Source organism: Micropterus dolomieu, linkage group LG05 (assembly GCF_021292245.1).
Source record: "Micropterus dolomieu isolate WLL.071019.BEF.003 ecotype Adirondacks linkage group LG05, ASM2129224v1, whole genome shotgun sequence".
NCBI lineage: Eukaryota > Metazoa > Chordata > Actinopteri > Centrarchiformes > Centrarchidae > Micropterus > Micropterus dolomieu.
Window position 1 is genome coordinate 19723275 of NC_060154.1, and position 23450 is coordinate 19746724.

Sequence of the window (23450 nt, forward strand, 5' to 3'; positions counted from 1 at the left end):
GAGATCTGGGCGAAAGTGATTGAGTTCATTCTCTGCTTGCTTTTTGTTTGCTTGGCTGCTGCATGCGCAGTGTGTGTGTGTGTGTGTGTGTGTGTGTGCGCTAATGGGATAATTCTAGTAAAGCGCCAACGGGTAATTCAATTTTGTGTCTGATGCACACATGAATTTATTCCTTCATGAATCAGTGACATTAGCTGTGACATAACTCTGTATTGTAAAGTGACAAATAAATTAAACTTGTAATCTTATATTAACAGTTTTATTTTGCTGTGTCACATTCTTGGCTGTTCCTTTACCTCTGTCATTGTTATCAGGACTCTGTTAAGTCCTGATACTGCGTGCTTTAAGTCTGACCTGAGGCATCTCACTGTCTGAAACCCCATAACTGAATGGCAGTTTGCTAAACGCCACCATCTACTATACTCAAAAGTGTGCATATACATCAACGCAGATTTATACTACTAGTATAACTATACATACATGCATGTATGTATGTGTTAATGTGTATCTGTCTTGTCTTGTTTTCTCCTCTGGGGACTACACCATATTTCCTTTGGAATGAAATTTGCCATTAAAAAGAAAACACATATGCCCTTTCTTTCTTGCTTGTGAGGCACAGACATTCCCGTACACTTCCATATTCATCCAACCTCCAACCACCCAGAGCTTTCAGTGCTGTAGCCTCCCAGGGAAAGTGCTTGGTATGAAGAAATCCAATATGATTAAGACTATGATTGCTGCTTCTAATAGTTTTAGCACCCATACCCTCTATTAAGGAAAACATTGGGTTTGGACCACAACTCAGCACAGGCTTCTGACATAGGGGATCAGCCTGCGGGAAAGACCCATAATTCAGTGTTTGGGAGTGTGTGCATGTGTATGTGCGTGCATACAGTTGGTGTGAGTTGGTGGCGTATGTATGTGGGCACATACATCTGTCTAGGTATGTCTTGTATGTGAGACAGTGTGTGTGTTGGTGGGTGTGTGTTTGGGCAGCCCACAGCGGCTCATGGGCAGACTTGGTCAGCCATGCTGAGGGTTTGTGGTCAACCCGACCCACAGATCACAGGATTGTGGCTTTAAATGGGCCGCAAATCATCAAACAGGCCACACGGATAGAGGGGGATGCCAAAGCAGACGAGAGGAGTAGCCTACTGGATAAACAAAATTACAATTTATGCAGTTTGTCTTTACTGGAAGGCAAAGAATAGAACCTTTAGAAGATTTCTGTGATAGAAGGTTTATTTAGAGAGTTTTGGTTTAAAAGATCTTTTTTAAAATTTGTTAATAAATAGTTTTTAACTTAAAAAAAAACACTTTTATGTGTTTCTTTTATAATTATGTTTGACCTCAGTCTGAATGCCTGGTCACACCAGAAAGTTGAACAGCAATATAATTGGTGATCTGCTGTACCGACTGCTAACACTAGCCACACAGGCTAGCGTTAGTCCATCACAATAGGTCCTGGAGAGTCTGTCTATTTGTTTAGTCCCCCTGGAATTTTGTTCACCCTTATACAGTATTTTGGTACATATAAAGTTAGCAAGAACGGAAAATAAAGCTCAGTGAGCTAAGGAGCTTGTTAACAGTCAGCAGTTAGTTAGCAAACTCATTCACCTGTTAACTTCTGTTGCTAATAGGACGATCAAAAGTTCATTCAAAAGACATATTTATACCTGTTAGAGGCATTTAGAAAACATGGTTAAAGTTGCCACTACAGTACCATTGACTCCTGTCTAATAACTGTCTGCTAACCATTCCTCTTTGGTGGAAGAGTTTAGCCTATACTTCGACACAGGAGGTTTAATCAATGTAAATGGTGCAACCCAGTGAATAAGCTTTCTCCATTTTGGACCCTCCACCTCTCTGTCTCCTCAGAGGTAAGCACTGTCAAGATGGCTTGCTGTTTGTCAACAGTGCAAATTTGAGAGTCAAAGTTTACTTTATTTGATGGGAAAAAGTTCACTTTTACTTTAACTTTACAGTTAAACCAAGAGTGCAGGCTTACAAGTTTACTCAACATGTGGACTGAGTCAGAAAACTCAAGCTTGGTTTGTGTTGTAGGAAAACATTGATTAAGAACTGAAGGTGCAGTTCAAAAGCCAATTTTACACTGAACAGCTGTTTGGATGGAAGTTACTGAACATGTGCATCTATAACATACAGCCTCCATATGCACACACACACTGAAACGCATCCACAACTTCTTTGTAACCCTGGCCTAACCTTAGTGTTATCCCTCTTGTGATCACTGCCAGTTCAAGCCAATTATCTGCCTGAACTGGCCCTGGAGCCACAGACACACAAACACATTCACACAGTCTCCCATCCACATGTGTGCATACACACACAACAAACACCTCAGCTTAATAGGCCAAAGTCTCACCACAGAGGAAACTGTTTCATATCGAAGCTGCTGTGAGTTTCCAGAGCTTTTTATTTAGTTGTTATTACACAGAGATGTTATGCCTTCTATGTTCTGAGCTAATAAATAGACCAGTGATTCACCAAACTTTTGGTCTGAACCTAAGCTTTGTGCATGGCTGAAAACAAAAATTGCTTCACTAAGCCGTTGTCTATTTATATGTGAATAACTGGTGGGCTTTTTTTTTTTTTCCACATCAAGCTCTCACTTTTCCATCTCACCACACTCCCTGCAGGGCCAAAGCCTATCTTAATTAACACTGGGATTTTACTAGATCATTGATGGTTTAGTACCAGCTACACGTCTTCTTTGACAGTAATTAAGTGATAAAGTCAAGGCTGAGGCTCCTGTGTGTTACATAAAATATTACATGTCATAAACAAACAGACACACAGAGATAAGATGTTATCGACTTGAGGGTCACTGAAAACAATATCTGTCAACGTCGACTGGAGCCACATCAAGCAGTGCCACAGTCCCCCTGTGTGTGTGTGTGTGTGTGTGTGTGTGTGTGTGTGTGACAGTGAGCGTTTATGTGTTCTCCTGCATGCATGAGTGTGTGCCAGTGACCCAATCGTCAGTGTGTGGTTACGGGTGAGTAGCCGTGGTTTCAATGGCTCCACACACACACACACACACACACACACACACAGAGGGGCTTGCTGACAGATGCCTTATACAGTTCATGGTTACAACACAAGAATGGAAAAGAACGATTGTACTCTGCAGCTCTCACAAATAAATACCCTGTCCACCACAGCCATTGTTGTGAAAATACCATGAAGGAAGTAACACACAATCAGACACACACACATACTGGCATGCATACACATACAAACACATAAAAGATTTCTAAAAAGCCAACAGAAACAAACTGACGTTAATTATGAACAACAGGAACAAGCTTGAGAATGTTTACCCCGCCAAAACAAAACTCTCCCTCTCCCTGTTTCTTGCTTTCTTCCCTTTACCTCAGGTCACCATCTCTCCTCATTTCCAGTTCTCGCTGAGCCCCTGCTTTCTGTGTCTGTACCCCCACCCCCATCAACACCCCCACCTGGTTCATTTCAGGCCAGGCTGGCAGTGGCCATGGCAACACTCCAAGAAGGTGGGTGAGTCAACAGAGAGCCACAGAGGCCTTCTCTCAACCACCGTCCGTCTCTGGGGGTGAGAGGGTGCAGTGAGGGGACCTCAACTTTTACTGCAAAGATCCCTGAATGAGATGAGGAGAGGAGGGGAGGGAAGTGAAGAAGACTGGTGAGGAGAGGAGTAGAGGAAATGGAAGGGAAAGTCCATAAGTGAGACAAAATAATGTAGTGTAAAACTAAAAGTTTCTTGATATCAACATCAAACACTCATTCGAAAGTGAGTCATGTTAGGTTGAATACCTGTTGCAATTGTTCTATTAAGGAAGTCTAGAAATCCAAACTGTTCTGTTGTTGTGATGTTGTGAGTTTCTAAAGCAGTGAGGGCCAAGTAAGACAACTCCAAAGAGGCAAAATAATCTGTCTACTATCTACACATCCATTTACTGGCTGCGCCATTGGTGTGTGTGTGTTTGTGTTTGTGTGTGTGTGTGTGTGTGTGTGTGTGTGTGTGTGTGAATGGAGAGAATGTGCTTTGAGTGGAATACTAGAAAGATACTCTACAAGTTTAACATTTGCCAAAAAACCCTGCATATTTATTTAAAAGAAACCTATTATGCTATTATGCTATGACTTATCTACAATGTTACAATGTTGGATGATGTTAAACATGGCCAAATCTTCAAGTAATGAGCTTAAAGTATTTAAAAGAAATCCCTGTGAGCGAAAACCTCAGATTTTCTCCTGTTCTGAACAGCTTTTTCTACTAAGGCTCCGTTTGATGACACATGGAGCTACACAGAGCCGGTATTCTATAAATGGTCATTTGTTCCGCACAGCTATGCAGTCGGTCTGTACCGCTCAACGGCAACAACAGCGTGGTAACATGCTTCAGGTCTTAGCCAATCAGAAGACAGTGGGCTTTGGGAGGACAACTTAAAGAGACAGGCGCATGTACAGCTTGTTTCAGAGAGAGGCTGAAATGAAGCCCTACACGAAGAATCAGTAAGATAGAAAATGATTTTTTTGAACTTTGAATCATGCAAAGCTGCCATACAGGAGTCACAGAACTACAATATAGGACTGGAAATGCAGTATAATGTAAAGTGATAGGCAGGAAATGTGGGGAAAGAAAATGGGGATGACATGCAACAAAGCAACCTATTCAGATTCCAAACATGGATGTTGTAGTTACTTGGTAATTGTATATTCATCTAGGCCACAGATGCCTTGTAAAAAATGGACCAACTGCAAACCATCTTGGTAGCGCCAAGTCCAAATAAGAAGGCTTTTATCGTATAAGCAGTGTCCTTCAAGCTGCAAAATTTTGTTACTTCTGTCTCCTATTTCACGAGGCAAGGAAGTTATTTTGTCTACTTCCTTGGGTTGTAAGTGAGCAGCAAGTTAGACGACAGGTGAAGACAGGACTGAAGGAGAAAAGAGGAGTAGAGAGGAAGAGGATATGCGTTGCTTAGTTATGTGGCTATAATGTTGTGTTGAGGGTGTGATGGCCCGTGCCAGTTGTTTCCCCTGCTGTTGCCAAAATGGTGGAAGACGTGTGTGTGTAGGTGTATATAATCATCGGCATTGTCAGTGTCGGGAGTCAAGAGTGTCTGTGACAGTGAACAAGCAGACACACACACACTAAGACACACACATGCACACACAGAGCAGAGAGTCCTGGGATGGGTGACACAGACACATGTTTATCATTGAGGGGATTGGTTGGATTCCTTTCATCTGAAAATGGCTGACTGTTCCCTCGCTCCCGGCCTGACCCCTCGGCTGCCTTTATCTCCGTCTTGCTCTCTGTCTGTCTCTCTCACTTTCCCTTTAGCTCTCTCTCTCTGTGTCCTATGTGACCTCTTTGCCTCCTCCCTCTCTTTCTCCCTGGGCAATTTCTCTTGAGCACTTTCCCGTCTCTCCTGTCTAACTCTGGCCCCTTATCCTTCATCTGACTTTACACCCATGTTATTCCTCTTCGTGTCTTTCTTTCCATCTCTCTCACTATCCTCTGACCCATCTGCTTTTCATCTGGGCTCCGATAGACACAGCGGAGAAAGCTGGTGGTTACGGCCATGAACGAGTTAGGTGCAGATGGGGGGAGACGCACACCCTCTAGATTATTATTGCAGACTGATTGATGCACGTGGATTGTGTGTTTGTGTGATTGCGCATGTTTGTGTGCAATTTAACGCTCATCATCACGTGTGTTTATGTGGGTGCATTCCTGCATGCATGCGTGTGAAAAAAGAAGTGAGTTATTTGGCTTCACCAGGGATGTTTGCCTTCTCATAATAAATGCACACAGATATTTGGCACGCTCCGACACCAACCCCCAACCCTCACACACACATATACAGTATATACACACAGCCAGTTCTCAGTGCGATGAGCTGTCAGTCCCTGTTAGGCTTGGCATTCTCGTTAGCACGCGGTTTGGATCCCCTTTCAGAGGAGCTGAACTCAGGACCTTTTCCCCTCAGCATTCCAGAAAGCAGCGAACAAGAAGAGAAGACAGACAGGAAGTGAGAGCCAAGGCCCTCTCATGATATCGGAGAGTTTGAATTTAATCATTTGTTGAAATATCTCCTGTGCTGCATAGGTTTTACAATTCACAGAGTATTCCTAAACAGTTTCAAAGCCCACTTCCATGCCGCCTCAAATAATTGTGTCTTCGTCATACTGCTGCGAGAATCACCCTCGGGTATATCAAAGGCCAGCTGCGGGAGAGAGAAATCAAGCTTACCAAAGCACATTTACCTTATGAATAACTTTACCTTAAGTTTCAATTACATTCCTTCCAAATGAGCCCCCGAAGAACCCATGGCTGATTAAAAGGAATTTATTTGTGTTTCTCTGGGAGAGAAAGTGGAACAGAGTTGCTTTTTACAAGAGCCAGATCCAGCAGGTCCTCCTGGGTGGGCAGGGCTGCCCCAGAAAAGCTGAGCCCAAACCAGACATCCTTCAAAATGATTTCATCCACAATCATTTGTGTGCTGACGACTGCAACCAATCCAAGATAAGCATTTTTTTTTTTTTGAAAAGTGAGAAAATTGCTTGAAGTGGAGGGGAATGCCCACCATTTCAACAGACATGCCTGAAAATTTCTCTAAACTTTGGCGCCCTCCCAACCAGAAAATCCTCCATTCTCTGCAGTCCATCCCAGGTTAGCCCAAGTGAAGACGGATGGAATTCCTGGAACATCTTGCAGACTTAAACCAGACTTCAAACTTTCTGAATTCTTTCCCCCCCTCCTCATAGAACCTGCTGATGTTTTTGACAAATAATCCGTCTGTCCCAGAGTAGTGTGGTTGGGGTGTGGGAGTAGGTGAGGTGTGAGGAGGAGCAGCTTAAATGCTACATTTGGTGCCACAGGGTTCAACAGTTTGTTGGAATTGGGGGTTCAGCTTTTATAGGGAAGGGATGAGGACAGAAATGTTTGTCTTGCATATAGGTTCTGCTTTTTTCAGTAAATCTAAGAGTTCTATTTATGCATAATGAATTACTTGATGTGGTGTATTCCTAGCAAACTTTTCATGATAAATTAGAGCTAATTTTCTTGCCAGGCTTTGGGGATGGTTTATATCAATGCCCAGAGTGAGTCCTCCCTACCATACACAAGTATAGAAAGTCAATACTTCAAAAATAATTAAATAGACAATAGATCTTTTATAGATACATGAAGAAGTAAAATTACAAAAATAAATCCTCCTGAGTGAGTTTTACAGTTTACCTCATACTGTCCGACACTGCAGATGGAGAAAGTCAAAGAGAAGCTACAGGACTCTTTGTTTAACTCTCTTTGAAAAATTAAATCAAAATGAAAGAGCACTTTTTAATTTCTCGGTTTGCTTTTCTATGTCCTCTTTCACCACCTCCTGTATTTTTTTCCTTTCTCTTTCCCTTCCTCATGATTCTCATCCTCCCTTCCCATGCTTTCCAGGGAGCCTTCCAGCTTTTGTTTTATTCGGGGGCCGTTTTGTGTAAACAGCAGCCAGGCTGAAGTAAGATAGTGAAGTTTATGTGGTTTATATATGACCTGACCAGTTTCTTACATCAGTATTCCTCCTCTGAAATAAACATGATAAAAATGGATTCTTGCTCTCTGAGGACTTTTTTATTTGGACTGATACAGTACATAGATATTCATTACATATGCTGAGTTTTATGACACTAAGGCCAATAAAATGATTTACAAAATTCTTTGTTGTATAGTCAAGGAGTGAGTACTTATGTATTGAAACCTTTTGGACACGCAAATTTGATTTCTTCAACAGCAGTAATAGACTCTTTTTATTTGGCTTAACTTGCCTCTTTGGCAATGCAGTGCAAAATGAATCCATTACATGCAGCGTGTGACAGAACACACAAATTATGTTCTGTACTATTTATAGAGCTAACATGCCATTTTTTGTTACAAAAACCTATTAGTCAAGGTCAGAGGTCATGTCTTTTTATAATGCAATAAATGTTTCTTGCTGGGAGACACAACATTTGTACACAAATAGCCTAATGTGGAGAAACAGACAAACGCATACAGTGTTTCATGTAAAGATTTGCTCTTCCAAATCACTGATGTTCACAGTTTAGAGTCTTATCACATGTACTGAATCCTCCAGAAGCTGTCAAAAGACAAAACAATGAAAGTAATTTTGTTTCACTCCTACGCCTTCCTTTAACATCCAGACATATTTACAGGCTTATTAGGTTTCAGGCAGAGCTATTGTGCTGGACGTTTTTGTGTCTTGAGGCAGCTGTAGGAAAATGTAAATCAGCACTAAGTCACGATCAACTTTGTCAAGGCCAAGACAAAACAAAAGTCAAGTCCAAGGCAGTTCGAAGACAAGCCAATGCCTTCCTTTTGATTATTGCCACAATCGGGTGCAAATTTGTCAGGATTGTTATTGGTAGTATATTGGACTTTGTATTATACTTGTATTGGACAGAATTTCTCAACAGCATATAAATCTAATTTGAGTGAGTGTATAATCAGTAGCCAGCTGGACATTCATCTATAGATAACAGAGCAATAAAGGCAATTATGCCTGTGATTGCCACATAATTGAGAATTCATTTGTGTCAGTCTCAGGCAAAATAACAAGACCTCAAGAAAAATACTGAGACACGACCAAGATAAATGAGGTTGGAGACAGAGAAGAGACCACAGCTTTAAAAATCACTAATAGCATGAAACCCAGACTGTTCTTAAGTCCGGCAGCCGTAGAGCCTGTAGCGAGAGCGGCCTTGCTGCAGTAGTGGTCAGCTGGGACCTCACATCCAAACGCTGTCGTCACACTCATCCTTTCTCCTTCCCTCCCATCCTTCACCATATCCCTTCATCAATCCCCCCATCCCACTAAATACCCCGGCTGTTAGCAGGCATTAAAAAGCCATTCACACTGCTCTCAAGTGCTTGGGTTGGCCGTCACTAGAGCTGACTACAGAGGCTTTGAGGTGGCCTGGCCTCTCTCTCTCTCTCCGTCTCTCCTTCTCTCCTTCTCTCTGTCTCTCATGCACCCTTTGCATTTTGGCAAGCTGATAAAATAGACTTGTGTTTCCATTCCAGTACTCACTCGCTCTCCGCTTTTCACAAAGATCTAGCTTTTGGCTGTCAACAATGGCACGCATGCCTGCACCGTCTATCCGTCAGGCTTCTGTCAGACGCCTGAGGCGTTGACACTATTACCTGAGAAAATCAACAGCAGAAAAATCTGTCAAAAACATGGGATTTGTTCATGCCGATCCAGAACACAGCTTGGCTCACCTGTGTCCAGTCCATACTTTTCATATTATCAGATTCTGGAAAGTTGCAGCGTGACATAACTGCTGAGGGCCACATCCGTTACAGACCAGTGGCAAGGAAACATCTTTGTGGAGCTTTTCACCACTGGCGAACACTCACCATCACAATAAAGTCTGGAACAACAGGGACAGATGTCATGCATGGCAAAACCAAACTCCACAAGACAAAACCAGTGGAAAAGTGCCCTCTTAAAAAGTAATTTGTAAACTGTACAATTTGGGACAACACATCATTAATTTAAAAATCATTTGATAGCTTTCCAATGGGGCTCTCTATAATGTGATCTGTAATGTTGCCAAGAGCAGTTTGCTAGCCGTGGGCTATACCTTAAGCCATGTTTTTTTATATTAGATCCCATTTTTGGCAAATTGGCACCATTAAAAGTATGCCAAATTAGCTATTAGCAGTTTCTGTTTGCAGTGTACCCATGGATGTACAGACAACTATCACTGGATTAATTTTTTATACTGAAGAGAACTTAAAAACATGATAAATCTCAGGGCAGTTCTGGAGTTAAAAGGGGCATCTTTTTTATCTGATTTTTAAGCAGATTTGTTGATGTTTATTTGATGGTCATCAGACTTAATGACCAGTGAAAGTGTGCATCATCCTGAATCTAAAACTATTTGTTAGGGGTGTCCCGAGCCATTCCTAAAGATTGGTGCGAGGGCTGATCTGGGCATATTTAAATGGATTGTTCAGGTGAAATAGAGTAGATCAAAATCCAATCCTTTCTTTACTGTGCTCTACTTTGTCTTGTCTACCTTAGCCTGCTAGAGCTGCAGTGTTGCTCTCCTTAATGACTGAAAGCATTTCTGTAGTTCTCACAACTCCAACAGAGTAATATGTTTTTTCTCTAGCTATTCATCTCATGTCATTTTCAAGAGTGGCATACTTCCAGCTATATATATAAGCTTGTCAGCTTGTCAACAAAGTTTTGACTCAGGACCTTCAGGATTTGGATCAAGTAGCTCGTGAAAAATAACGTGGGCCGAATTTATAAGGCTACAGCTGTTATTTCAGTTTGTCAGATATATATTTAATCAACATTTAAGTACCAGCTTCTATTCCAGACCTTCTAAATGCCAAACAACAATTAGGCTAGTCTTCAAAATTGTTATATCTTCGTCATCAGTCATCACCATCAGATACTTTATTTTGTAAATAATAATTATAAGACTGTACATACAAATCTAAAAATGTAAATTAACAGGAACAGTAACAGAAAAAGTAAGAGCAGGAATTATAGTATAAATACAGCTCTACTTAAAGACTTGTACACCTTCTACAATTCTAAATTGTTGTATAAGGATAAAGGCTGGAAAAAACACTACCACGCTCTAATGAGGCACCTTTAATAAAGGCTTGTAAGTTAAATCACTTATGAGCCAGCAATAACTTTGGGTCATATTTTAGTCTTTCAAGGTTCATAAACTCCTCATTTTCAAATCCATCAATATTGCAGGTTTAAATGCTAGTAAAAATAATAGATTTTATATCTACAAAAAGCTTCACTGGAGAAGCCTTCCTGATTAACTAGATAAAAGCCAGAGCAAGTGTCCTCTTAGGAGGAAGCTTAACACCAGTAAGAGAGATTTTACAGAACCAACCCAATGATTGAGCTCACTAATAGTTTATAACTGATCTATGAAGCATTATTTAATAATTTATTAAACATTCATGAACCCATTAGTTATACCCTACACTATTTGACAGTGGTACCAGAAAACCAACAACAATTACTTGATTCAAATATTTATTAAAAAAAGTATTTCAGGAGAGATATGGTTGCCATACACACTGGGTGGTATATTATGGGATGCTGTTACTACCCGAAGGCAGGTGGTCTGGCACGGAGCTGACAGGGGCATCAGAAACCAATAACTGGGTCTGCTTACACACCGACTTTCTTCAGCCAAGATAAACTCGCATATCTGTCTGTTCCCAGAGTCAACTTTAGCTGAGAACACTGCTGTACTACTGTACTGCATCTTAATGGGACAGTTTACATTACAGTTACATTTTTACAGTAAAGTTGTGGATTGCTATTTTTGTGTCATTATATATTATTATTTTCTGAAGATCATTAAAAATTCTCATTGGAACCATAGGACCTTTGAAAGAATAATATTACTATATATTAGGAATTATACTTAGCTACTTAATTAGCTTTCTTGCCAAGAGTTAGCTGAGAAGTTTGATACCACTCTCTATTATATTAAATATTCAGCTACATCCAGCAGCCATTTAACAGAGCAAAGCTTAAAGACTGGAAACCTGCCAACCAGCATCTCTGAGGCTCAATAATTATATACAGTATAATAATTACCAATATATCTCTTTTTTTCCCTTCTGCTGGTTGTCTGGCAACCTCACAGTGATGAGAATGCTTCTTCCATTATGATGTAAAAAAAAGTATAAGTTGGTGTATAAGCTACCAACTTGCTGTGAGAAGTTTTAGAAATACCAGACTGTTCACACAATGAACTTCTGTTCAGTGTGTGCAGTGTAGGCAGGCTTTATGGCAAAAACTAAGACTTGTGTCCTCAAGTGTCCTCAAACCACACGGAGCCTCTGGAAATGGATATGAGAAGAGTGCAAATTGAATTTAGTGAATTCAAATGAAGCATTGAAAATCTGTGTACGGATGAATTTGTCTGTATTTAATATGTATGTGCAGAAAGACTTGAGCTCTAGACGTTCCCCCCGTGCCCACGACAACAAATTTGTCTGTGACAAAGTCAGCTGCCCCACCTGTTCACCATTAATACAGGTTTTACTCCATCAAACCATTTCCCACACAATCCCACATCTGTGATTCACACAACACACACATTCGCCTCTGCAGCCCCTCAGGCTGACATGTTTCCCTGCTAATCTGTTTGCACAACTCTGGTGTGACCGCAGGCCAATTACATGTCGTCACATGATGTACGCCCACAAGAGAGAACGAGGAAGAAAAATGAGAAAAGTGCCACCCACTGAGAGCCCCTCTTTTTTAACTTCTCCCCCTCTTACTCCTCATTTCTCTCCGATGGACCCTCTCCCCCATTCTCCCTCTCCTCCTGGCCCAGTCACTTATCCCATCCCTTCCATCTCCAGCTCTCCCACTCTACTCAGCTTGTGGCTGTAATTACCGCTGCCCATCATTTGGGCTTTCCCTAAACAACAGCACCCCTCGGAGACCACGGTCCCGCTACAACTCTGAGTAAATTTGATTTCTCATCTCATTTACATTCCATAAGCTCTGCCATATGTTTGATATTATATTTAAACTGTTAAGGTGGATGCCAAGAGATTCAATGCCTTGGGAAAGGAAGAACTGTGTTGGAAACACTGACCTGGTGAGTGACAGGTGAAATTGGCCGTGATGTGAGTGAGCAAGAGGGGGGAAAACTCAAAACCAACAGAAAAGGAGAGAGAGAAACTTCACAGCAGCATCCTCTATTTTTTTTTCTTTATTGTAGTATTTTTTATTTTGGCACAGAGGAAATTGTCGAGTGGATAAAGTGAAAGGTTTCCTGTGTTATTGTTGCTTTTGCTCTCTCCCAGCACCACCAAAATTGAACTATACCATATTCATTTTCCTCTCCTCTCTTTCCCATTTTGTGTGAGTGGCACAAGGGTTATTCTGCTTCTCCCTGCTTGTCCCTGTTACTCCACTTTTCTTTCCCATAATCCCTTATTATGTTTCTTTTCTTTTTTTTTTTTCTCTTGGTCCTTTCTCTCGTGGTAAGGATTGACCAGGTCACACGTCAGTGGCAGTGCAGCCAATTTTTATCTTTTTATTTTTTTATCCCTTTTATGTGCCAGATGGAAAGAAATTTCACACAGGGCTATAGAAAGAATGTCAAATAGTCCTGTAAAACCTTTGGGACATTATATTAGTGTATTTTCGTTGCTGTCTTGATATAATGAACTTATCTTGTTGTGTAAAGAAATAATCTCCATCCATCCATGACTTCACTAAACCGCTTATCTTGTTAAAACCAAATCTGCAAAGACTAATTGACTCTGTGTCATGACAAGGAACTGAAAAAGTCATGTTCAACAGCAGTACAGAGGGGGATTGGGGAGGGTGCTACTGGGGCTTTAGCCAGAGGGATGAGGTCATACAGAGGGTAAGGATGAGGGCAACCGGCTCCCTCAGTCACTCCGGCTCAGAGAAAGTTCTGGGAACTCTTAAGTTGAAAGTGAAACAGAGGCCTGATTGCACAAATGCCTAAAATCCCCTGAGCTACTGAGGGCACACTGGCGTGAAACAGATTTATTGACCAGGGGATGAAGGATTTTGATCACGGCTGCAGAAACATGAGATCTATTGCCCATCAAGGTGGTCAGCTGCTGGTTTGGGAGCAGTTTTTAAATGCAGGCCCAACACTTTGTGTTTTAATCCTGGTATGGTGTTGACAAGCAGATAAATACACGTGAATGCATCACAAAAATGTGCATCCACATGGTTGATGAAGACAGACTCATACATGCAGTCAAGAAATCGACCCTTCTGTTGTGTGGTAACAGGGAGGAAGGAAGCTGCAGTGTACTGTAGAGGATTGTGACTGAGAACAGTTTGTACAGACGCTAACATTTTTCAAATGGGTGACTCAGCTCAGTTTGACCTGTGAAGTTCTGTGTTTGTGCTTTCACTTATCTCTGTAATCTACCCTGCAAAACTGTTTGTGCTGGTACCAGAGCATCTGTGTCTGATGTATTGTTAATGGCACTGGAGCCTGTCTCCTGCCGCTTGTCCGTCTGACTGCAGGCCTTCCCTCCTGCCTGTCTATTTACCCAGTAATCTTTAGCGCTATGCCTCACTATGTGTTCTGCTCCACTTCTTACCTGCCTGTCTCTCTGCAGCCTCTTTCAACTGAGGGGGGGGGGGGGTAGGACGAATGACAAGATTTATGTACTCCCTAATAAAGTTGACAAGTGGAGCCTTGGATCAAGAGGTCCAGCAGGCAGTTTTCACATTGGTCAGGGAGTTGGGGACAAGCTTCAGGGCCCGGTCATGCACACTAAATTAGCGGAAGCAAAAAAAAAAGCAGCCATCGGAGTTATGTTTCTAAGTTAAGGTAGCTATGTTTTTGAACAAGCATGAAATCATTCATTTTCAAGGCCATGCAGGAATATCAACTGCTTCCTGAAGTGTAATTTAAGTCCTGCTCACCTGCTCCACCCTTGAGCCTTTAGGTTTATGAAATTTTACTTTGGGACAAATATGTTAATGGTCAAAGCCTTTATGATGCTGCGAATACTGATGGGAGTACAGTATTGCAGCCCATGGTTTAAAATTGTCATTCTGAACTCTCCCATTTAACATTTGCAGAGTCTTTACTCAACATAAGTAGTGCAACACGGTGGCAGATAGTTTAACCATGAACAACCTACATTTGACCCAAATCTACACTTTGTATATGATGCTGTCGTAGAATCAAAGTGACAGATCCATGAGTGAATAGGCGCGACTGTGTGAATGTGTGACACATTATTGCCAAAAAGAAATGAGGCACATGTTCCCCACAAGTTTGACTGGATAAATAAAACTTAAAAACTAAAAAGATCAACTGAAACATGCAAAAGTGAAAATGAGTGTTAAAGTGTAGGTCTTTGGAGAGGGGGGTATAGAAAGGTGAAAGGTACAGGGGCCAAGGTGTAAGCAGAGCTGAAGTGGTCCACTGGGATGTGTGTAATGGGGACAGGGCAGAGGTGGCAGAGAATACGCATGGGTCACATTAAAACCAGGTTCACTCAGAGGCCTCCACTAATGCTACCTAATCCCTGACAAGCCTGGCTCACACAACACAAATACACATAGTTGTTCTCTACTGGCACCTATTTATGACTGTTGGCCAGTGGTGTGTGAGAGGTGTGGCAGCATCATGTGTGGCTGATGTCACAGGCAGGCCGGGACACTGAGTTCATCTCGGACCACCAAGTGTCCGGCATGGAAAGTTGCATGCCATAGCGTACTCGCAATCTTTTTCCATGTTCACCCACACTAGGTGATATTGATACACCACATTGTCTGGTTACTTGTCCCACGCCGCTCTTTCACTCTTTATTTTAACACTAATATACAGAATGTTTATGGATGTTGTGTGTTTAGATTTGGCTTCTTAAAGACTCACGGTGTGGATAGAAATCAGTGCATGGTACTTGCACTCACTACTACCAAATTCTCTGTCATTGGTTACCAGTCCCTCCAGGATTTCACGATTTCACAATCGCGACAAATTCAATAAGTCCTCGTAAATTCAGCGCGACTTGCAATTTTGCAATTCAGGGCTGACCCCAAATAGTCGAAGATTCGATGCTTCGATGGGCGGAGCCTGATTCGATTGTCAATCTCACAGTCGAAGCTTCACAGCGAAACAAGGATCATTCCATTTTGGCGATATGGGGGTACTCAACGTTTAATTTTACATAGAACTACCAGTTTTCTCCCAATAAGTTAATATACAGCCTATTACAATATACATTTCAATGTTGTAATGCTGTAAATAAACATGTAAAAAGAATAAAACTTTCAATAAATGTTTTTAAAGTGCGTAAATAAATCCAAAATTGTAACCCTAACCCTGCGCATGTGTAGGTGTAGCGTGTGTGTGTAGTGGCAGGAGGAACACTTGCTGAAAAGACGGAGCCCAGGCTTCACTTGTATTGTGCCGAGTTGTCCGCACCTTACGGGACTTTCGGATAATTCTAAAGTCTTGTTACTGCACTCCTGAGGAAGAGGAACTCATGATTACATACTCATAAACCATCAAAGGAGTACATGTTTGGAAGCACACTAAGAATTATTCAGACAGCCCGTCACAAAAAAAATTACAGCATCAGTTGTCTCAGCAAATGCCCGAAAGCAACATATGTTTAAATTCAAGTTACAAAACCCTCTAAATGACTTAGGAATTATGACTGTTGTCTGTCAGGAGTAAAAGAGGAAATAGTGACTGACAATCTAGAGAAACAAAATCTGCACAGGCAGGAAGTCGGGGAAGTTGGATGGGTCAACAAAATATTGGACTTTGACGTGGGAGTACCCTATTCACTTCCTTGTAGTAGGAAAACAGTAAAAATGTATTTTTGCAGTGGTGATTATGGGAAGGTGCTGACAAATTTTGTTATCCTGCCAGTATGGGCGTCAGATCTGCATGTCTTTCAGTTTCATATGGCGTATTTTGTTATTTCAATTGAAGGACTTCCTTCATCCATTTCATAATATAAAAATAATAGATCGATAAAGGTTAAAGTCGGCCTTCCCACATGCAAAACTTTTGTGTCGCATTTAAGGCTCAAAGCCAGGATCAGGGAAGAGTGTAATTATGAGTGATAGCATCTACAGAAAAGCACGAACTTCAGCAGCACACACTTCACGTCGCAGATACATACAGTGATCCTTGTTTTTTTAGCGGGGTTAACCTGGTTAAAGGTTATAAAACAACCATGTCCCAAAAGACAACAACATTCCAGAGGGGCCAAGTGGGTCTCTGAGGAAATCAGTCAGTCACATTCCTGTCCATGATCAATCAGCCCCTGGCCCAGACAACCTGACATTAACTTCAGCCTTCCTGGAAACTACCTGCCCATCCCATAGAAAACAACCTCCAGCTCTGAACAATTTACTGCTGTTTCTCTTGTTGTGATGATCAGATACACAAATAATACACAAATACAATGTGTGAGTGTCTTTTGAGAGGAAAACATGCTCAACTACCATTCACTTTACCTCAATTTCCACTGTTAGGATGACAAAATAATTATTAAGTGTGTGTTTGTGTGTGCTTAGCAGCTTTGGTCCTCATTTGGAGGGAAGATGACTACAGAATGAAGATGGATCCACCGTGTGATGTGAGGCCACTTCAATTGAAGCAGAAAGCAATGCTCATTTTCTCCACCAAAAAGGAGAACGTGGGCGAAGGGAGGAGGGAAGGATTTGGCACACTGCACACTGAAATATGGAAGAGCACTCTGACCTGCCACGCTTAACACACTACCTCAGCGGCACTCAGCTCAGTGACAATGTGGTGGAGTCATTACTTCAGGTCTCTCAGGTACAGTGGACTCACTGAATGGACACAAAGCAGCCGAGCATGGAGATTACAGTGAAGATAATATTTCACTCTTGATTAGTAAAATAAAAGTTCCACAGAATAAAGAAAAGAGAAATCGATGCTGGACTAGTTTTTCAGTGTTCCCACTTTCTCTGCATGTGTTACGTCTACTTTCAGTTGTTAGTCTTGCCACTTTCAACTTTACTTAAATAGTTAGTGGTGAGAGTTATCATGATTGTGTTGACTCCAGTTTTCCAGTTAAAAAAAACACTACAATTGAGGCACTTTGTTTAAGTGGAACATTTCCTGTAGCTGCACCGTACCAGGTTCCTGTCAGCTCTTGTCTGCTGCCTGCTCTTAAACTCAACCATAGCTTTAACAATTTTTTCTTTTACCTCTCCTTTTTTACCTCACAAAATGTGTCTAGTAAAAGAAAAATGATTTTAATTTTTTTTCAGTCATCAAGTGCACAGTTCCCGTGTTTTCTCACTGTCCGTTTCCAGCCTCTCTACCTTCATCCACCTCGCCGTCAGCCTGCAGTGTTCTGGCCAGTACATAATTGTCTAAGTGCTTCTGGATGGCAGCAGGCTATTTGGTCATTAAGGGGCCTATTAAGTCATTAGTGCAACAGTGGGACTGCCGTCTCCCTGCCGACGGGACTAGATGATCGGCCTGATACGTGTTGCCTCGCAGTTTTCCACATATTTGCGCAGGTAATTATAGCTTAGATGAGAAACACCCTCAGATGTCACACTTAAAGAGGGGATACACGTCTCCAGCACACTTTAAAGGTAATCTCCTCCTCCCCTTCTCCTCCTCCTGCTCCACCACCTCTTTTTCCACTCGGGGTGTGTGTTGATGTGTGTGTGTGTGTGCCGATGAGCAATGGGTTAGCAACGGGCCAACCAGAGCCTCGGGACATGTCAGAGAGAAAGATAGGGAGCGTAAAGGAGAGAACATAGATCCAAAAGGAGTGCGGAGGTCAGCGAAAATAATCGCTTTTTCCATCAGTCCGCCTCTGTAGCCAGCACATCGTTTCAAACCCAAACTTACACACCCGTCACGGAATGTAAATATTTGGATATGGGTAAGGTTGGATGTTACTTAATTCCTCCCTGTAAAGATGTCTTGTTTAGGTGAATGCGGTCCAAAGAACACAACGCAAAGTATTCTGCATGATTTGATACGACGCATGAGAATCTTATTTTGATTTCAATACTGCCGTTAGTCTTAGCAACTCTTGCCCAGCCTTTGTAGACATTCACTACCCTGGGCTCATAATATTATATTCACCGCTCACCATAAATGCTCATCAAATAACTGCCATGCATAGCCAGAAACCTCTGGATCTGTACGGAGAAAGACATTCCTCCTGGATGTGTGCTATATTTTACTTTTACTGTTTTACTATTTTTAAATCATTTTCAAATCACTGAATTGTATCCTAAGGCCATATACTTTATGAGGTCCAATCTGAATTGGAAAACCAAACACAAATACAAATCAAATTGAATATTTTATAAAGTAATAGTGACTTATGGGAAACACAGACAGTGTGGGACTCAAAGCAGTTAAGGGGAATGTCTCTGGCCCAGACAAAGGTTTCACTTTATGACCACTGTAGTGTAAATTCAGTGGTTGCAATCCCAGCACCATGCACTTTTTATTATATATTTTCATACATTTATTGGTCATCACATTTCATATTATTTTACCATAAAGAAATACACTGTTGTGATGTTTTAGCCACATCTCCAGGCCTGAAAGTGACCACAGCATGTGAGGCTACAGTATCAGCTCTAGCAGAGGGATGGCACAGGAGGTTCACTGATTGAAATAGACATTTCAGATTGTCACTGAGGCTGTAAACAGGGCTCCCTCCTGCTGAGAAGAAACCAGATTCTGTCACCTACCCTGTCCCTTAAAACCCTTACCCGCTCTCTTCTCCAGCTCTGAGATGACACTGGGACGTACCGACAGTCAGCCATCTCTCACTCTCACTCACTCACACACACACAGTTGCACAAGTTATAGCACAAAATAGCCCGAGCTGATGGAAACTCAGCCTGGTCAGAGGTTGGTCCAGGCACTCTATCAGTTTGGGGGCTGCCTGCCTGCTCAGCAGTTCCCAGACTGACCCCAGCAGACTGCCAGTCTCCTTACCGCTCTGCTGCTCCGTGACTCCACTACCACCTCCTGCCGTGACCCTTGACCCCTGCCAGGAGACAGGCGCCACCGATATGATGTAATTTCTCTCCGACATGGGCCAGTGGCCTCAGCTGCAAAGCGACCCAGGGAAAATAAATATGGGTGTTTATTTGGTGGAGTGTGAGAGGCCCACAGGCTAGAGCTGCCCTCACGTTTCCCAAAGGCTGCATTGGCTTTTTTGTTCCACATCTTAACTCCAATAACATACACTATCTAGGTGAATATAAGCCATAGTGGCTTGGTAGTGTGCACCAACAATACACTGTACCACTGGGATGCTGAGACTTTGACATAATTGCCGTTTCTCAATACTGTAGATGCAAAAGCACATTGCGTCTTCTGATTTATATACATTTGCGATGGTATAATACCTGAAAAGTCATGAAGGTAAATCATTGAACCTCCCTTGAAGCAAGTGGGTGTATAGCAGTCGCCTCCTGGAGATGTGATCGTGCAGCTTGCACACTTAAAGCCAACTTTCTCCAGCCGTTCCCACTCCGTGCTCAAAACATTCACAAAGACTTTGGTACTGGCTGGCCTGCCCAGCTGTCAACCTACATCAGCCTCCAAAGAACTGGAGAAGAACCATGCACCACGATTCGCCTTTGTTTCCACAACCTATGTACGGCCTCTCACAGAGACATCCGCACCTCTCTGTGATCTAAAGAGACCATAGAGAGGTCTCATGCAGAGCTCTTGTTATATCACAATGGTGTAAAGAGGGCTCTGGCACACTTAACGTCTCTCAGACAAACACTGCATTAAAACACCCCACCTCCTCCTATCCCACAGAGGATGATGCTCTGTTTCCTCTTTTCATACAAAAACGACAGGTCTCCCAGCAACAGCTAACCTGTAGACCTGGACCAGTGCCTCAAGACCGCCCCTCTACCCGTGGTGCTAGCCCCACTGCACTGGCACCACTGGGACCAGGTGCCTATGAGACAAATACAGCGTGACAGATGATGAGTCACTAGCGTTCACGTTTCTAAGAGCCACATGGTGAAGTCAAAGTTACAGGATATTGTAAGCAACTACTTTTATTAGGAACAAATAATATGTGGGCCTTCAGGGTTTGGAGCCTTTCCCAACTCAGATCTCCCCATAAGAATTGCTCATGTTTCAGATTAGCGTTAGCGGTGAGACGATGCACATCAGTTTCCCCGAATTTTCAACCTCACCGCTGCCATTACACTTTTTTTTCTATTCCCCAGTCAGTCTCTATCTCCGCCTGTCTCTCTCTATGTCTCACTTCTCTTTCTTCTGACTCCCACCCAGGCATTTTCTCTTTGACAATTTCTCTATCCATCCTTCTGACCTCATCCTTGTTACAGTCAAGCGTAGAGGGAATCAATCAACCATAGTGTTCAGATTAAATCACAAATTATTATAATTGAGAATAATGGTTTCCATGTCAGTCTTAGTTCAACTCTGAATTGTTCTCATACATATGTGGAAACGAGGGGGTGTGAAGCTCAGAAGTCCAACGGTGCTTGTGCTCCGGTGGAGTGAAATTCAAGTTATCCATGATCCCATTTTGACTGAATTTCCGTGGCAATAAAACCCGTCTCTGAATTTGAACACCGGTCCAGTAAAAATGTTACCATCCCCTGTAAATTCGGTGCATTCAGCCCAATCTTTTCTCTGAAGAACAACATATTTGCTTATTAAAGTCAATTAGAAGTTCTCAGAAAACATAAACACTACTTTCTAAAGTTGGACACTGTACTGCTACTCAACCCTGTTAGGACGTAATTTAAAACAGTGTTGTTTTTAGGGGCAACTGCCGCACCTGCCACATTAAGTACAGTAGGGACAGTTACACTGACACTACTTTACAGCTGAAAAAGACATGGATAACTAGAAATTAACACGTCTACAGGACATAACAGACTACACAAATTGCAAAGGCCTCCCAACAGCACTCCTCTTCCTTACTGAGAAGCGCAGTGTGCCTTGCTGAGCTTATTTCTAGGGGCAGTAAAGCTCCCAGGCATGTGCAGGGCACGCAGTGCAACTTTGACAGCGTAGTTAGGAGGTGCTGATGAAAGAGGAGAGGCTGGGAGCCCACTGCCTCTCAAATTAGCCCCAGAGCCCTCCGACCTGTCACATGGAAGTGTATAGGCCATCACAGATTGTGTTGCACCGCACTACCAATGTGCATGTATGGAGCTTTGCATGTTTCCAGTGTGCCTTCGTGTGTGGTGCACTGTGCATGGAAAGCACATGTGTTTGGTTGTGAGTACTGCATTGGTACACACACTGTGTTGTTTTTCCTCCTTAATGTAGACCAAAGGTTGTATTAGAGCATAAATTAAAACAGAGCATCTCCCTCATGCTGTCGAGGCTGATCACAGATTTTTGTGGGACCTCCCACAGTGGCATGGAAAAATGGTCTCCAGCCTCCAACTTAGGTGACCTCCAAATAACTAATTCTTTAAATAGATGCATGTTCCCTTCATTTCTGTATCATGAGAAATAAAAGGTGGATATACTCCCCATGTTTTGCTCAACGAGTAATTAGGTTATTCGTTCATCTTCAAGTCTCTGATTACACTGCGAGCCTTGCAATACCGCAGAGAGACAGACAGTCTGCATTAATGAAAGAGAGAGCTCTCCGCTCTTCTCACCTTCTCTAATCTGTTCTGCATGTGCATTGCTCAGCCTGACACCCTCTCTGCAGATTCAGCTGTTGAGTGTGTTTGTTTAGTGAGGTGGAGGGATATTCATAACCATAAAGCTGTCTTCAGTAGAAAGGCTTTAATCACATTTTTCCCCCCTCCTTATAATGTCTTCTCCCACATTCTCTGACTATTTCACTCAGAGAGGGTGCAACACCCAAAATCTGTGCGCACACACTCAACTTTGGCTGTGGATTATCGAGCTCAACCTGCTCGTCTTCAGAGCTACTTCACTACAAGCTGAATAATACAGAATACACAAACTTACATCTACTCATAGGCCTGGCTTGTTCTTGCAGTTTCTCCAGCTGTTCCAGCTGTGTACACACAGGGAATCAAATGCAAAAGGGAGAAAATAAACAAGGGTTCATTCCTCTCTTACCTGAGAGAAGTTTAGCCCGTTGAGGGGGTGACACTGCTCCTCCACCCGCTCCACTGCCCCTGTCGTCTTTCCCATCCTTTCAGCCTCTTGAGCCAAGAACAGGTCCAGCACAGGCGTCCCCCTTGACCGAACGTCCCACTCCGTCAATGAGTTGACCATCAGCATCACCCACACAGGCCGTTTCCTCTCCCAGTTTCCCGCAATGGCGTTGAACAAGTAGTCAGCATACAGGCCTCGGCCACGCTGGTCAGCAGTCATCCAGTGAGGCATCATGTGTTTGACATAGTCCAGGTGACGTTTGAGGCGGCGGTACAAGTCTCGAGGTAGCAGGGTCTGCAGGTTTTCCCCATGGGGGAGCAGCTGGCAGCTGGTCAGCTTGGAGATGGTCAGAGGGTCGGTCAGGTCCAGCTCAAAGAAAACATTGCGGCTGTTGTGGAAAGCCTGCTTGGACCTGTCGGGGATGAAGTCCCATACTCGAGTGTAGGGCACGTGGATGGTACCAAATAAGTAAGAAGGGGTGTGAGGAGGAGCACGCTTTACTCTCCACAGGAAAGAGTTCATGTCACTTTGCTGTTGAAGAGGCATAGGAAGGAGGGAGGGAAAGAAAATAAGAGAGGGAGGGAAAGATTTTGAGAGCAAAAGGAAACAAAAATACAGGAACCATCATGTTAGAGCAATAAAAATTTGCCTGAAAACTATAGTTGACACTTTTTTCCTCTATTGTGGTTTACTGGCTCATAGGCTCGGGTCAACAAGTTAAAGATTGAAATACCATTTTGAGATGACTGCAGGGGAAGTATGAAGTCCAGTCA

The 23450-nt window shown here is 42.6% G+C and overlaps 1 protein-coding gene across 2 annotated transcripts in view; it reads right to left on the minus strand.

The window, feature by feature from the left end:
- Positions 1 to 23450, minus strand: part of trabd2b (TraB domain containing 2B) — a 67873-nt gene that overhangs the window by 41523 nt on the left and 2900 nt on the right. For both annotated transcript variants that reach the window (XM_046049964.1, XM_046049965.1), the window contains one exon: positions 22639 to 23208. In XM_046049964.1, coding sequence (XP_045905920.1) covers positions 22639 to 23208 — 570 coding nt within the window. The remainder of the gene's footprint in view (positions 1 to 22638; positions 23209 to 23450) is intronic.